Source organism: Meles meles, chromosome 12 (genome assembly GCF_922984935.1).
Source record: "Meles meles chromosome 12, mMelMel3.1 paternal haplotype, whole genome shotgun sequence".
Lineage (NCBI taxonomy): Eukaryota > Metazoa > Chordata > Mammalia > Carnivora > Mustelidae > Meles > Meles meles.
The window spans coordinates 14,491,631-14,509,107 of NC_060077.1; the positions used below are offsets into that span (position 1 = coordinate 14,491,631).

At 53.4% G+C, this 17,477-nt stretch overlaps 1 protein-coding gene across 13 annotated transcripts in view; it reads right to left on the bottom strand.

Moving 5' to 3' along the window:
* PITPNM2 (phosphatidylinositol transfer protein membrane associated 2) overlaps nt 1-17,477 on the bottom strand; it is a 133,486-nt gene that overhangs the window by 26,881 nt on the left and 89,128 nt on the right. For all 13 annotated transcript variants that reach the window (XR_006821037.1, XM_046024893.1, XM_046024888.1 and 10 more), the window contains one exon: nt 5,734-5,906. Coding sequence is in view for 12 of the 13 variants with exons in the window: in XM_046024893.1 (XP_045880849.1) it covers nt 5,734-5,811 (78 nt within the window). In the remaining variant the exon portion in view is untranslated. The remainder of the gene's footprint in view (nt 1-5,733; nt 5,907-17,477) is intronic.

The window sequence follows — 17,477 nt, forward strand, 5'->3', positions numbered from 1 at the left end:
CAACAAGCTACCAGTCCAGAGCTGGCAAGACAGCTGAAAAGGCAGACAATGCCAAGTGCTGGCGCGGATGTGGAGAAACTGGAACAGCCCGGCACGGCTCATGGGGACGTGCAACAGTGCAGCTGCTGCGTTAAAGAGTTGGGTGGTTCTTCAGAAAAGCTCCACGCAGAATTGCCAGAGGACCCAGCAATGCCAGCGCTAGGTGTACACCCAGGAAAAGGAAACCATGTGCACACGGAAACCTGTATGTGAATGTCCATGGCAGCTCTATTCACAGGAGCCGAACAGTGGGAACAACCCAAACGCCCGTGATCTGAAGAACCAGAGAACGAGTTGTACCCACACAAGGGATGAGGATTCAGCCATAAAAGGAGGGACGCATGGCCACCTGCCACGACATGGATGAGCCTTGAAAACCACGTGTAAGAAGCCCATTAAGAACACGTGTAAGAACGTGTAAAAAGGCCACCTCACGTGCATTCCCGCAGGAAAGAAATCCCCAGAATGGGCCAGTCCACAGAGGCAGAAAGCAGACTCTTGGCTGCCAGGGGGTGGGGTGGGGGGATGGAGGGTGACTTCTCCTTGGGGTGATGACAGTGTTCTGAAGTCGTGGTGATGGTTTGGCAGCTGTGAGTCTAGCCCCTGAACTGCACACTTTAAATGTGTGAATTGTGTGGGGCGCCACTTACACCTCCATCCGGCTGGTATAAAACAAAACAAACACCAGGAAACCAGTCCCGCGTCGGTACTCACTAGGGTCTCACAGAGCTCAAACAGGGAATGCGGGAAGGGGCCTCGGTGCTACTGCCTGGGAGGCACGATGCCCGGGTCACCTCCGAGTGTCTCTCTGCCCCAGATGTTCTTCCGAGTGCCCGAAAGCTCAGGTTTCTGCTTAGGCAGGAAGCCTCGTGGTCAAGGTACTGGTGACTTTAAGCCCAGCATCTGTTTCCATAGTGACGTGACGGCATCGCCGAGGCCATCTTCGGTCAGCTTCCTGAACAGCAGGTGCATGTGTGTGCACGCGCACGCACGCACACACACACACACTTGTAAGTGTACTCGCCACGCGCACACACACAGGGACTCCTGAAAGCACGGCCTCACTCCTGGGCACAAAGACTTGCTCTATGTCCGTGGCCCAGAGCAGCTGAGTCCCCATCAGAAAAAAAAAAAAAAAAAAGCAGGAAAGACCCCTGTGGAGGTCACAGACAGAGTCTGTAGGGACGGAGCCCCTGGAATGTGGCCCAGATTCTGTCATGAAAGCAGCGACTGTGCCCCCGACACTTTGGAAGCTCCTGCCTCTCGCGGTAGCTTTCTTCCTTCTGGTTGTGCCACGTGCTTTCTTCGCACGTACTTTCTCCTTTCGTGACTGCAGCAGCCCCTTGAGAAAGTGCAGTACACTGCCGTCCAGGGTGCAGGTGGGAAGGCACGGGCTAACAGAGCTGAAGGGGCTCCCTCTTGTCCTGGAGGAGTCACTTCTCTCTGGTGTCAGTTTCCAGAATTCAACATCCGATCTATGGTCCTACGTCCAATCCACGTCCTACCATGTCCTTAGAAGAAGTGAGGACGGAAGCGCCGATGGGAGGGATGCAGTTGCAAGCCAAGGAAGCCAGCAGCCCCCAGAGGCTGGAAGAGGCAGCATAGGATCCCCCCCTAGAGTCTTCAGCGGGAGCAGCACGGCCCCACTGAACACCTTGATTTTGGACTTCTGGCCTTGGGAACTGTTAGTGAGCACATTTCTGTGGCTTTAAGCCCTCCAGTCTGGGATACTTTATTACGGTGGCCCCAGGAAACAAACATATCTGGGGTTCAGGGTGGCTCAGTGAGAAGGGGACATGCAGGTCAGAGGAGCTAGGGGTGCCTGGAGTCTCCAAGGGCTGCGGGGGGGGGGGTGCCTGACCTGCCGGGGAGCCAACAGAGAAGAGATGGGGGACAGGGAGCAGGGGTGGGGAGGGTCCCACGGGCCTCCGTGGGCTACACAGAAGCCTCTGCCCATTCGGGTGACCTGAGCCTCAGTTGTCCTCAGACTCCTCGCCCAAGAAAGCCGGCCTGTCCATCCCAGAAGCTCCCTCCCGAGGCTCGAGGGGAGGATCCTGCTTTGCCTCCCCCAGATTCCAGGGGCTCTCAGCATTCTTGGGCTTGTGGCCACATCACTCTGCTCTCTCTCTGCCTCCACCGTCACATGACCTTTGCCGGGTCTTTCCCTGTCTTCCCTTCTTCCTATGGGGACAACAGCCGTTGGATTTAGGGCCCACTCTCCACCCCAGATGATCTCATCTCAAGGTCCTTAACTACATCTGCAAAGACCCTGCTTCTAAACAAGGTTACAGCCTAAGGTTCTGGATGGACATGTATTCTGGGGACACGAGTCAAGCGGCTGAGAAAGTGCTTATGGTCACTCACGGGGGACGGATGCCAAGGGCCATCCGGGGGCACAGGGGCCACAGTTAGCAGTGGCATAGCCTGGGGACCCAGACTGGGAGAGCGTCTGTACTCACTGCAGGGCACTGTGTTTGCCCCCACAGTAAAGAGGAGCTGAACGAACAAGCGGATCCTGGTTTCAACTATCACTGGTGCCTTCCCAGCCCGGCCCCTCCCCAAGCCATAGAGCTAACGCCCCAAAGTGCTGACCCTCAGATCCCCTCTGGCAATAGCTTCCGGGGGTGCCCCGTCCCCTGCGCGACTAAGGCTCTCGGTCATGCCACATGGGAGTAAGCCCTCCTCGAACCGTGCTGACCTTCTCCGCCCACACCAGAAGCAACCCCTGCCTTGCCAACCATTCCCACAAGCTGTGCCGTGGAGCCTCCCAGGGAGACTGCGGAAGGGGGGAGAGACAAGCCCAGCTCCCCAGGGGCACACACGTGAGGGGAGCAGGGGGCTGGCCCATGACCCTTTCCCACACAGGCTGATCCTGTGGGATCTGGGGGCTGCAGGGGAGGGTCCTGAGCCACCGAGGGCCTGGCGCAGAAAAAGTAGGGACCCTATGAGGGGTGGGGATGAAGGACTCAAAGAGCAAGAATGCCCCCAGCCCCACTGAGGGCACCCGTCTCAGAGCTGTCCAGGGTTCTGGCCAAGCCACCTCCAGTCACTTCATCCACCTCTACAGGTGATGGAAGGCTCTCAGCCAGACCAATTTCTTTCTTTTCTTTCTTTTTTTTTTTTTTTTTTGGTTGCTGTTGTCTTGAGCAGCATGTATATCGAGCGTCGGTCAGGCACGGCGCGAAGCAGTTCGACATGCGAGCTCGCCCCACCTGGCTCACGGCCCCGTGGAGGAGACAGCGGGTTCAGAAGGCAGTCCCGTGGCTGGCTGCCACCCCAGCTGGTAAGCGGGGTCGAGAGCAAAGGAAATACACTCGCTCTTCTTTCTGCAGAAACACAGCTGCTCTCCCGGGAGGCCTGTCCACCGCGTGAGGCGGAGCGCACAGCAGAGGCGCTCCGGGGGCGCTGGCCCGAGGCCCAGCGAACGTCCACGCTGTCTCCCGGCCTACATTCGGGGAGCCGCACATGCACGCACCCCTTGGAGAGCGGCAAACCCTTTCCATTCTTCTCCGTAACTTGGCCCTCAGCCTTGGCTGGGCCCAGAACAGTGTGCATTCGACTCAGTGTTTTAACAGCTTTACTGAGATACGATGGGCACACAACCAACCACATACATGTACAAATACAGCTGGTGAGCTTGGACGCGTGTTTGCACCCGTGAAACTGTCACACAGTGGAATAATACACTCATCCATCACCCCCATGGTGGATGGAGCCCCCGGGAGCTCGGGGGCCAGCGGGAGGTAAGACGGTGACAAAGCAGGAGCCGAGGGAGGTGGCCCTGAGTGACAGACAAGTGTCAGTGGGGCTCAGATGAGCAAACACACACAGGCAGCCCCGGGCCATAGGAGTGATCATGTAGGAAACTATGGGATATTGAACATTAATTGGAAGCATAAGGATAGACATTTTGAAAAGAAAAAAATACCCTGGAAAAAGGGGGTGAAAATGGCCGGTGCTTCTGGGGAGCCCAGTCAGAGGTGACCATGTGCTCCAAAAAGCCGTGGGATATCCTAGGAGTTAAAAGTGAGTCCCTGGATCTGTATGCCCCCCCAAGGGCATGGCAGGCACGGTGGAGCTCGGGGGAAGCCTGCCATGGTCTGGGCACCCTGGCTTGGGTGCGACTTGGGGAGCCACAGGATGAAGAGTGTCCTTGAATAAGCTGAGCGATTTCCAGAGAGCTCAGAGCTAGGGGGCCGAGGTAAGTCCCTTCTCTTCTCCCCACTCTCCAGGAATAATCATCAGGGTGAGTGGTTCAAGAGGAAACTGAGTGGCACTTCTGAGGCGCTCGGAGCCAACAGCCCCCCAGAGAGGCTGGCTCACTTTCTGCTCTCCTCTTAGTCAAGCTTCCCGTGCTGGGTGGTGGGGGGTGGTGTTCAAACTCTGGTAGCTTCATAGGGCTCCTTCCAGAAGGGACTGGGGGACTGGGCTCTGTAGGGAGCTCATTACTAACTCACTAGACCCAGGCCGATGGGTGAGCACCCACCAAGCAGTTCCAGGGGTGGAGGTAGAGCCCTGCCGGCTGGGGCTCTCCCTGCACCAAGGGCCCCATGTGACACCATGGTCTAGGGGCTGCGCAGAGCCATCCATACGCCCGGAAGAGCAGTCCCAGGTGAGAGCAGGCTTGTAATCAGACTCCCCACTGGGAGGAAAGCTACCCAGCCGGGCCAAGGGGGTACTGAGGATGAGCACGATGCTGGCAAGGCAGCTGGGAGGGGGACCTCCACTGAGGGGCAGGACCCCAGCTAATAGGAGTGTGGTCACATCTTGGCCACGAGCAACCCGATCTCCGGTCTTCCCACTCTGTGTTCCGGGTTAGCCAGGCTCTGAGCAGGGAGGCCCCCAACGTCTGGGCGGGAGGGCAGACCGGTGGCCGATGGAGGGGAGATGCATGGTATTCTCTGGCTTCTCACAGGAATCGGTCATCGTCAGACTCATCTGTGTCTTTAAATCAGCCACACAGCAGATACTGCTGTCTTGCAGGCAGCCTAGGGAACCGGAAAATAGGCCAGGTGCTCCCAGGCAAGTCGTTTACCTTCCTTGGCTCCCACCTTCCTGTCTGTCAAATGGACTGAATTTCTGTGTCCCCTCCAAATGCACACGTTGAAGCCCCCAACCTCCCATGTCATGGCACTAGGTCAAGCTTTGGGAGATGAAGAGGTCACAAGGATGGAGCCCCAGAGCGGGACCGGCGCTCTCACAGAAGCGACCCCAGAGGGCTCCCTCGCCCCTTCCTCCATCGAGAACACAGTGAGAAGGTGCCGTCCAGGCAAGCCAGAGGAGGGCCCGCACCAGACACCCGTCTGTCAGCACCTTCACCTTGGACTTCCAGCCTTCAGAGAAATAAACGTCCCCAGTGTGTGCTGCTCATTATAGCCGCTCGCGCCTACCAAACACACAGATGGTATCTGCGTCGGTGAGAGGTCAGGTATTAGACGCAGAGTGTTAGTGCCGTCAGCGCTGTGAATGAGACCTTGGCGAGACCTCCCAATGCCACGGACATCCCCAGCGCTCCGCTCGGCCCCCAGCGTCGTGCCGGGAAGCCAGAACCATGCAGTTCACACGTCTGCCAGGAGCCTACCGGGCAGACACTGTGCTGTCAAGACCGCGATGCCCCCCACCGCCTCCTGCCCCCCAAGCGTGCTGAGAGCCATCTGTGTGCCCCGCGTGGCCTGCCCCGGCCCCACGACCCACCTGGATCATGTACAGCTGGGCGATGCGGTACTCCTCCACGGTCATGGGCAGAGGAATCCGATATTCCTTTATAATCATCTTGGAGTCCGAGCCTTCCCGTCGATGGGGAAATGCGTGTGGGGACTTCTAGGCGAGGTTCCTTAAATTACCATGACAAAATTCACTGAGGACCCCTGAGAGACACAGAGAGAGAGAGGGCAGGAGAGTCACTTCCTGAGAGGCCGGTGGGCACAACAGCACAGAGGAAGGGCCTGGTCTCGACTCCGCCAAGAACCCATGGCGCGACCTTGAACAAGTCCCCTCACATCCCCAGCCTTAATTGTCCCTGCTAGCTCCGTGATCTCGTAGAAGCCATGTGAACCCTGATCAGCCACAGGGAAAGAGAGGACTGGGAGGGTATCCTATCCCTTAAGAGGAAAGAGCACGGCACTCGTTTCTACGCCATTCCAGCAAGCTGCAGCAGCAGGCCCCTGGGGCTTTGGTGTTGCTGGAGGCAGCTGCAGTGACCGCAGCTGGCCCCAGGAAGGAAGGGAGGACCGACAAAAGTATAAAAATCCCACGTGAGAAATTAAACACCAGCAGCCCGGGACCCTTTGGTGCTGGGACAATCAGTCCCAGGCATGTCACCGGGCACAGAGGGGCACCACTGCTTCTGGGCAGAAGACCCTGACTTCTCCAAGAGAGGTGATCTGAAGGGGAGCTTCAGCTCAATCCAACAGCTGTCTGTAATGCCTGCTCCGCTGGTGACACTGGGCTTGGTCTTGGGGGTAGAAGACACAAGGTCAGTGGGTGGGCTGCAGAGAGCGTGAACCGTATCTCAATATGGCCCTTGAGGAAATACAATGTACTCACAGAAGCTTCTATTTAAGATGACAAAGAATATATTGGACGAAGATTTGCACTGAAAGCAATCACATTTAAAAACAGACAAGCAAGGCTCGAAGGAGACATACTCTCGGTGATCTGGAAAATGGAATTACCCAGCATAATCCATCCCCCGGATGGTGGGGGCTTTGCGATTAAATATACATGGTTACCCCCGGAGAGGCTCCATGCTGCTAACTGGAAGGTGAGTGAAGTCTCCCGAGACAGGCAGTGGCAGAATTAGGAAAGCATTTTAGAAGGACCACGCTGGGGACAGCAGTCAGTGAAGATTCATGGTGACACTGGCTAAGCGGTCAGAGCGAGGGTCCGCCCAGGCAGGTGGCGTCCCCAGGGCACCTTCTGTTTGAGGTCTGGGCATCACTCTGGCACTAAAGCATCCCAGCTATCTAACGAGATTGAGGGAGAAGAACGTACCAGAACTCTGGGACAATGGCCACATAGGGCTGAAAGAAATTCTTTAATAAGCCAGCCAGGGAAAGTGACGGAGGACTGGGGGATATACTATATGCATAAGCCAGAGATGGGCCATGTTACTAGCCTCAAGTGACTCCCGTGTTATTCACGTCGGCACAGCAGGTAGGACTGTTAGCCTGATGCCCCAGCACCAAACTCCAGCTCTCACACATCCAGTTGCTGTAAATACAGTCCAAATAAACATCTTTTTAAAAATTTTTTAAAAGATCTATTGATTTATTTATACGTGAGTGGGGAGGGGGGCAGAGGGGGAGGGAGACAGAGAACCTCCAGCAGATGCCTCACCAAGCAGGGAGCCCCACATGGAGCTCAATCTCACAACCCCAAGATCATGACCTGAGCCCAAATCAAAAGTTAGATGCTCAAGTGACTGCGCCTCCTCAAGTAAACAACTTATTAGCTAATTAGTGTTCGTCTACTTTACATCACCCATGAACCTGCACTCCACATTGGCTAGCCACAGCTGAGACAAACCCTGGGATAATAAAAGACTCCAAACGAGGGAGTTCTGTGACCCCAAGCCGCCCATCAGGCTTCTGAGTGATGTCACTACTCATGCGAGCCCCCATGTGACTCTCACTCCCCTTCTGGGTGGTGGTCACACATCACCGAAGGCCCCTTGCTGGGAGGGACTCTCCCTCACTAGCGAGCTATTCAAATGCCACCAAACCCTTGTTGTTACTGCCCCTCTTGGTCTTGTGTCTTCTCTGGATACCCCAAACCCCTGAATTCTCCATAAAGAGGAGGGGCTGAACTCTCCAGAGGCCACGCTCAAGTGCCAAGAGACCATCACTAACCTTCCCTCAAGGCAGGTGGGTCCAGCCCACAGCTGAGAGGGCATGGGTTCGGGCCCCGGGAGAAAGCGGGGGATGCAGGCTGCCCCATCCCGGCTCTGAGACCCGCCTGCCCGAGGCCCACAGGCTGACACCCAAGCCTGGCTAGAAGCAGAGCGGAGGAGATGGCCCAGAGTCCCTACCACGTTGCCTCCTCCCACGAGACACCAGGATTGGCCAGGCGGCAAGATATCCAAGTTGCCATGGGGGTGAACTTCCCACTGGCCAGAGAGGGTCGGGCAGGCGCCGGGCTTGGGGAATGTCCTGTCACAAAGAAGAGAGAACCACAGGCTTGGGAGAAGTGGGAGACACACGGAAGACTTGTGGAAGAGGCTTGGGAGACACATGGAAGGACGAGGTTCCATGAGGGTCGTGTCTCTGAAGCTTTTCCGCATGGACCTCACTGAAGCCCCAAGGTCACCCTGCTGGGAAGGTCCCAGAGGCCTGTCACAGAAGAGGAAGCCAGTGCCCCGGGTCAAGCAGCACGCCCTGCACGACAGGTTAGCAGGCACATCTACGTCTGAGGGGCCTCAGGAGTTCTCCTCTGCTACGCAGGAGAAACGCTGGGACCTGGGCCAAGTCCCATCACCACCTCAGTGACTCAATGACAAAGAAGTCAGATGCAATCCCTAAAAGTTCCAGAGAAACTCTAGGAGTCTCAGTAATCTGCCCTCCGCTGTCTTAACGGCCCCCAGGAACATGACCTGCCCACGCTCGCCTGCACACAAGTCTGACCAAGTGTCCATGAAAAGCGAGGGTAAAGCCAAGGGTGCCGGCCCCATGGTGGCCAGGAGACGCAGACCCCCGCTTAGGACGCAGCTCCATCTGTCACAGGTCGAGAGACGGTGTTTCTGCCCACGAGTCACCAGAAAGCTGTAACGGTAGCAGACAGACAGACAGAAGGAAAGAACAGAATGCTGCACAGTTAGAGCTCAGTCCATGGTGACTAAGACGAGGAGGGAGGAACCAGAGCTCCATGAGTGACCACATGTGACGGGACGTCACGGGGGAGCTCCACTCCAGAATCAGATTTCAAAACCTAACAAAGCCTTTGTGAGCCGTGTGCCTCCCAGGACACGTGGCTGGGCCTGCTGCACCTGGCTCTCGCCGTGCAGCAAACGGGGATGACACCACTTGCTTTCCAGGGTTACCAGTGTCACTGAGATGAGAAAAGTGGACCAGCCAGGGGTGGCGTTTTGTCAGTACAGAGGGGACCAAGGAAAGGCTTGAGGGAAGGTGGAGCTTCAAAGGGACGTGAGCGGGGCCTCCTGGAACCCCTGGAAGAGCAGAGGCAAGGAGGCTGTGCTCCAGGAGAAGGAACAGTACAATCCAAGCAAAGGCCCTGAGGCACCGACATGCCACGCCATCGTGGTGACCTCCCCCCGGTGGGCCTCCTATGCTGTTGTGCTGCATCCTGGGTTTGGGCTGGTGTGAACACACCGAGGCCACCCTGCAGCCACTGGCCCTGGGAGAGGATGCTGCTCAAGGCTGAGACATGGCCGTTCCCTGCAGCGGAGCACCCATGAAGTTCAGTGTCCGGGGTACGGCAGGAGCAGGGTGACGAGAGGCTGTCACTTGCTTCCAGGAGTGTTCTCCTTCTAGGGGAGAAGAGATGCCCTCCTCAGACAAAGCTTGACTGTAAACCATAAACATCAGGCATTTCCACCGAGAGGAGCAGAACACGGGGGATGGCTATTGATCTGAGTCCTGGCCGCTTGTCTTTCAAGGCGATCACTCCAAAGGGGTCTCAACAAGTACCAGCATTTTCCTTAGCTAAGAGATTCAGGCCTGTTTCTTTACGACGACACCCATGCCAGTGGGTTCAGGAATCCAACCCAACTTCCTGTTGAAGATGGCGGAGTTCAGGATCATTTCCGTTCTACGGCCCTCCCTCGAAAACACCAACGACAGACACAGGGAAGTCACTGCAGCTGATGAAGCAAGGAAACTGCTACACCCCCAAACCACAGACACCACGAAGGCAGAACTGAAGAAAGCAACAGGCTGAGAGCTTATGTGGACCTCCTCCCTACACTGCCCCCAAGTAAGTATCACTTCCTGAAAGTCATGGCCATGATCCTCCTGCTGGAATGAGGAACCTGGGCTGTGGATACCACCCCAGGTGGGGAGAGGCATCCCCCTGTCTTTGGTTTGTCCAAAGAAAAATTCTGAGTTGAAGTATTACATATACACAAAGGAGGGCACGTATCCTAAGTACAGATATATCTTCACTGAAGACGTATCTGTAGGACCTGCAAGGATCAAGAAACGGGAAATTAACAGCCCCAGAAGTCCCCCGTGTGTCCTCTTCTAGTGACGTCTCCTCAACTATGGACAACCACTGTCCCACCATTTGCCTATTTCGTACTTTAAGAGAGACCGAAGCCAATGGATTGCCATCACCCAACTGTCTTTGAGCAATTTTGTATGGAAGCATACTGTTTGTGCTCTTTTGATTCTGGCTTCTTTTGACTTGACATCATGTTCACGGGATTCATCCAAATTATTGCATGTGACTGTAGACTGTTTATCCTCACTGCTGTCTAGTATTTCACTGGGTGGATGTACTGTAATCGACTCAACCCCTCCATTGTTGATGGGCATTTGGGTAATGTCCAATTAGGGGCTGATGGGATGAGAGCTGCTGTAAACAGCCGGGTACACGCAGAGATGTGATTTTACACTGTGGAATGGAAATGGGGTGGGAGCTGATGGGAAATCACACCCACATGCCATTTCTATAACAGAAACTTGCTTTCCCTTAAGGGAGGTGCTGGGAATACAGTGAGGGTGGGGAGAGAAAGGGGGCAGCGAGGGGCTGATCAGAACACAGCCAGCCAGTGATGTAAAGAGCTTTGCCGAGAACCATCATGATGTATGAACCCTGAAACCTGAGAGAGACAGAATCCCTAGGCGGAGGATAAATAACCTCTCGGGGAGAGGAGAGAGCCTTCCGGATAGTAAGTCAGCCCATAATGGAGCTGCAGACTACTCCGGACCACTCCCCACATTTTCATAGGCTGCTGTTTAGAAGGCAGCTAAAGAGTAATAATCCCAAAGGAACTCGCATGGGTCCTATGCATTATGGCCAGCATGGAGGGCAGATGAAGAACACAGCATGAGGAATACAGAAAGACTTCAAAAAAACCCCAAACAAGTCATTGGGGCACCTGGGTGGCTCAGTGGGTTAAGCCTCTGCTTTCAGCTCAGGTCATGATCCCAGAGTCCTGGGATTGAGCCCCGCATCGGGCTCTCTGCTCGGTGGGGAGCCTGCTTCCCTTTCTCTCCCTCTGCCTGCCTCTCTGCCTACTTGTGATCTCTCTGTGTCAAACAAATAAATAAAATGTTAAAAAAAAAAAAAACAAGTCATAGACCCAGAGAAACTACAGATAGACTCACTTAAGAACTGGTAGGGGCAGGTGGGTATAAGAGACGAGACACTGAAATTTTAAAAAGAAATTATTTGACAGCAGAAAGAGATGAAGGCTGAAAGGTAAGTTAACAGAGTTCACGAGAAAATGAGAAAGAAAGATGAATATATCACCTATTCTTTAAAAACCGTATTATAAGCAATGAAAAAATGGCAAAGCAGAGCATGAATGACCAGAGGTGTTGAGGGTTGGCTGCAAGAGATCGCACGAGATTAAGTGGAGAAGACCAATAAGACAACAATGACAGACATGGGAGGGAAAAGAAAATCAAACACATACATAATTGGTGAAGAAAATACAATAATGGAACAGGGGGAGAGTATTCAAATATATAATGGAAAAATCCCCTGAAATTAAAAAACAAAAACAAAATTGATGGTACAAATGAACTACCATGGGGCGCCTGGGTGGCTCAGTTGTTAAGCATCTGCCTTCAGCTCAGGTCATGATCCCAGGGTCCTGGGATGGAGCCCTGCATCAGGCTCCTTGCTTGGCAGGAAGTTTGCTTCTCCCTCTCCCACTCCCCCTGCTTGTGTTCCCTCTCTCACTGTGTCTCTCTCTGTCAAATAAATAAAAATCTTTTAAAAACCAACCAACCAACCAACCAACAAACCAAAAAATGAACTGCCATTCTGTGGCCCAGGAAAACTTGATGGCGTGATTAACACCAAGACATCCTTAAAAGGTTATTGATCTTGGGATGCCTGGGTGGTGAAGCCAGTTAAGTGCTTAACTCATGGTTTTGGCTCCCATTCTGATCTCGGGATCACAAGGTTGAGCCCCACATAAGGCTCTGCACTCAGAGTGGAGCCTGCTTAAGATTCTCTCTCTTTCTCTCTCTCCCTCTGCCCCTCCTTCCTGCCAGCACATGCTATCTCTCCTAAATAAATAATACACCTTTAAAAAAGTTACTGATCTTTAAGGATAAAGAAAGAACCACATAAATAGGGCACCAGGGAGGTGATTTGAGGAGATTCAGAATTCTCCACAACAACTCAATTTCAGAAAACAGTGAAGCATCATCTGCAGTCGTAACACAGAATTTTATACCCAGCAAAACTGTCCTTTGAGTATAAAGTTAATGGACATTCTGTAACATAAGCTCAGAGGCTTAGATATCCACACGGTCTTAAAAGAATTGCTTGATGCCAATAATCAAAGATAAGTTTATCAATGGAGATACCCCGGTGAATACTGAATGAGTATTTTTGAGATTGGGGCACTTATCATTATCGATTAGAATATAAAAACCTTGACAATGGACACAAATAATAATATAACTAAAATTTTCCACTAAAATTGAAAGTGGGGAAAACAGAGGTGGATGGCATGAAAGCTGGTTCATTATATAGATTAAAAAATTAATGAGGGGGGCACCTGGGTGGCTCAGTGGGTTAAAGCCTCTGCCTTTCACTCAGGTCATGATCCCAGGGTCCTGGGATTGAGCCCCGCATCAGGCTCTCTGCTCAGCAGGGAGCCTGCTTCCTACTCTCTCTCTCTCTGCCTGCCTCTCTGCCTTCTTGTGATCTAATAAATAAATAAAATCTTTAAAAAAAATTAATGAGGGAAGAACAGTTGGAGGACAGGGACTTTTAGGGAAGTGGAACTATTCTGTATGATACAAGAATGGTGGGTACACGTTGTTGTATGTTTGTCAAAACTCAGAGAACATACAACACAAGGAGTGAGTCCTAATGCAAACATGGGTTTTGAGTGATAATGATGTACCAATACAGGTTTATCAATTGTGACAAATGTCCCACACTGGTGGGGGATGTTGGTAGACGGAGTGGCTGTGCATGTGTGGGGCAGAGGGCTACAGGGGAACTTTCTGTACTATCCTCTCAGTTTTGCTGTGAACCTGAAACGGCTTTAAAAAGTAAAATTTGTTTATTAAAAAAAAAATATTCCAATCCGTTAAAAGTTTTTCTTGCACAAAGTAGATTAAAAGTTTCCAGAGGCTGGGGAGAGTAGGAATTGGGGAGGCATTATTCATTGATTGTACAGTTTCTATTTGGGGAATGAAAACATTTCGGAAATAGTAGGGGAGGTAGAGGCACAATATTATAAATGTACTTAAATGCCACAGGATTGTACACTTATCATGTTTACAAGGGCAAATCTTATGTCATATGTTTACTATAATTTTTCAAAAGTAAAAATGTAGTATACAAAAACCCACTGCGTTGTGCACTTGAAATGAATTAATTGTATGGTATGTGAATTGTATCTCAATAAAGCTGTTTGAAAAGTTTTTCTCGGGGCGCCTGGGTGGCTCAGTGGGTTAAGGCCTCTGCCTTTGGCTCAGGTCATGATCCCAGGATCCTGGGATTGAGCCCCACATCAGGCTCTCTGCTCAGCGGGGAGCCTACTTCCTCCTCTCTCTCTGCCTGCCTCCCTGCCTACGTGTGATCTCTGTCAAATAAATAAAATCTTTAAAAAAAAAAAGTTTTTGTCTTGAAAATTTTTTTCTCTCTTCTCTGCATTAACCTGAAGGAACTTTTAGGAACTACTATCACTTAAAGAGGAAGAAATGTGGTTCTGAAGTTTAGCAATTTCCTCCCATTTCATTTCAAATACATGCAAACGGATTTGTCTTCAGTTAAATTTAAGAAAATTAAACTTGATTTTTCATTTTAAAACTGCATGCTAAGACCCATTTTGTTGTTGTTGTTATCACTACTCCGTATGTGTCTGTTTGCGTAAAAGTATGAAATGATGCTCACTGGAGGCTGGTGAGGGTTATCTCAAATCGGCGGAATTGGGTGCAACTTTTCCTTGTACTGTTCTTTATTAGTTGACTTTTTACAAGGCAGCAGCAAGCAGAATTTGAGCAGGAGTCTGAGTACCAGCCAGAGAAGGGCAGTCAAGGTAGCTATTAAAAACCACGTACTTTGGGGGCGCCTGGGTGGCTCAGTGGGTTAAAGCCTCTGCCTTTCACTCAGGTCATGATCCCAGGGTCCTGGGATCGAGCCCCGCATCGGACTCTCTGCTTGGCGGGGAGCCTGCTTCCTCCTCTCTCTCTCTCTGCCTGCCTCTCCCCCTACTTGTGATCTCTATCTGTCAAATAAATAAAAAACAAAACAAACAAAAAAAAAAAAACCACGTACTTTGAGTCAGCCAGACCTTCCACCACCTCCCAGCCATGACCGTGGGCAAATTGCTTAAACTCTTTGATCTTTCATTTTATCTCCTACAAAATAGCAAAATAGTAGTTGAGAACAGCACCTGCCCCCATTGGACTGTCTTGTGCATTAAATGACATAATGCACATCAAATGCTTAGCCTACTTCCACCCAGTACTCAGCGAGCAGTTAGGTGGCGTTTCTGTACTCAGCAGGGGTGGGAAGCCTGGTGCCTGAGCCCAGATAGCTTTCTGGCTGAGCTGCTTACCTAAGGTGCAGCCCCTAAGCCCATCGCCATCAGGGAAGGACAGCCTAGCACCCAGGGTACAGATGTCCAAAGGACAGGCGACCCTTTGGCAGGTGCCTGGTTGATTTCATAGACATAGACATAGGCATAGACAGACATAGACATAGGCACGGCAGGGTCCCCGTGCTTTCTCTCTGGTTGAGCCTGAAGCAAGAGTGTGCAGGTGGACCCCAGGCTCCTCAGGAGAGAAGGCAGTGTGACTGATGTGTCTGCCTGTGCCCTGAGCCCCCTTCAACCAGCAGCTGAACTCGCAATCTCATTACACCCACTCCGGCTGCCTGGGCGCGTGCGAGACACACATTTCATCTCCGTCCCTGCTGGAGTCGTGATGGGTTAGACAGAATCATATTTTACTACTTACAACAGGGCCACTCCCAATGCCTGGTGCGGTGAGAGGGAAGAAAGAAAAACACACGTCTCCCGAGGCCCTTCTTCGAGAGAGGCCGGGTGAGGAGTCTGAGTGACCACCGTGCCTGACACACCTGTCTGCACACCCCCCCCCCCAGGCTTTCTCCAGGGGGGACAGGACAGACATTCCCATGGGCCTCTGATAGGGCCCTTGGCTTTCTGGAAGCCCTGAATTCGTGACCTCAGGAAGGACCCCAGCCCCCATGGTCATCAGTGTGTTAGAGGGAGCAAGACGGCCAGATGTCAGAGTCCGAGCCAGCTGGCATGGTGATCAGGGAGGCCATCAGGGCTGAGCACAGCCCTGGACAAGGCAAAAGGCCTGGCCGGAAGGGTGACATTCCCCTCCTCTCAGGCAGCCTGTTCCATCAGGACCAGTATGAGGAAGACAAAAGGAGACTGTGGGTGATCAGGAACCCCTGGTTCTGCCTGAGGGGCAAGGTCAGGACATGTCTTAGGGCCTCCCCAGGCTTCAGGGACACCCCCCCCCCCCCGCCAGGCATCATGGGGGAAAGGGGCTGGGGTGGCTAGGCTGGAGAGACTTTAGTAGAGCCTGGTGGGTGGCTGGGGTTGGGCTCAAAAGGGTGCGTGACCGAGCAGGTGGACAAGACCCCTCCTTGAGCGTAGGCTGTGGTGAGACGCCGGACTGGGAGGGGAAGATGAAAATTGAGTTTACTGAACCTAATCTGCTTTTCCACGATTAGCTGCGGTTTGACGTCACAGATGGAATTTAGGAGCGTGGCTGTGCAGAGACAGCGGAGGATGGAATCTATCCAAACGCAATTCGGCTGCATTCTGGCCATTTGGTCTGGAAGCGACTCGAGCCAGGCCATCGGAGCCTGCCTAGACATCTGTGACAGCGTGGAGGGTGACTGGCGGGGGAGACGAGGGCCGAGGCAGCCTCCAGTGTGTCTGGAACATCCCCTCTGGTTCTCTTGGGTCTCTCCTCCACATTGTCCAGGAAAGCCCCCTTCCTCTGCTCTTGGCTTCCCAAGTCTGCGGGCCCTTCCCTCTTTGGAGGCCAAAGTGGGTAACAGAACTTCATCTGCCCTCAGGTGGGCAGCTCTGCCCCTACCCTCTGCATCCAGACCGCAGGCTCCAGATGAAGGGGGTGTGCAGAAGAAAGGAGCAGTTCCTTGTGCGCCAGGGACCAGCCCCTCCGGGGATGGGGGAGTGTGTGCACGATGTCTGCATCCATAGCTGCCTCTCTGCCCCCTGGGGGGTCAAAGCGGGGACAGGCACATTCCCCAGGAAAGTCTGAGCTGGAAGGAGCTGAGTCCAATCCCTGCCCCCTGAGTGCTCCAACTGTAGCTGGAGATGGTGGGTTTCTGCCAAGAATTCTCCGGAGGCAACGGTAAAGACTCCCCACTCCAGTCCAACGGTCACCTTGTAAGTGAGACTGAGACCTGGATTTTGCAGGTGTGGTGGGTTGGAAGACCCAGCATCACCCCCTGCCCTGGCCGGGGCAATGAAACAAGGACTCATGGAGCCCCAAAGCCCTGGGCCCCCCTGCCCCTGCCCCCCAATATCCCAGGAAGGCCGTAAATATCATCACTGTGTGCCCAGAGCGCCGGGCTGGGGAATGCGGCCAAGTTGCTGCAGGGCTGGACCATCAGAAGCCATGGGACAGAGAGCTGGCACCGCAGGACACGCACTGCTCTGCAGGGCTAGGAACCCTTAGAAGATCCTTGAAGGTAGTGTTGCTTTTCTTCTGCAACACCCCAGCCCGAACGGCAGCCAGGAGATCAGTGGGAGAGCTTTCCATTGTTGTGCTGGAGACAGCAAAGCAGGCCCAGAGAAGGTAGGCTGCCCCGCTCAGGGACAGCCACAAGAGAAGGGCAATTGGCACCCCAAATTCCTGACTCCCACCCTCCTACCAGGCCTGCAAAATCCCCCACTGACCTTGCTTTTTAGAAAAGGGGGAGAAGAGATTTGCAGGTGAGGAAGTTATAACCGAGACCAGCTCCCCCGGCCAGCACTCCCCTCCTACTCTCTCCTCATTGTGCTTCAGGGACCCTGCTCTGCTGGTCACTGCTGCTGTGACCATCACCACGCTGGCCTCCAGGGGGTGCTCCCCACAGCGAGCACAGAGGCCAGCTCAAACAAGCCTGCACACCACTGGGGCCAAGATATGACAAGGGAAACACAACCCCAGAGGGACCCTGCTCGACAGTCTGGCTGGGGGCCGACCCCATCCGCTGCGGTGTGCTTCCAGGCCTCCCACCCCCCCCCCCACCTCTGCCAGGGGCTATCACTGTAGCAGCAACATCCAGATCATTCCATG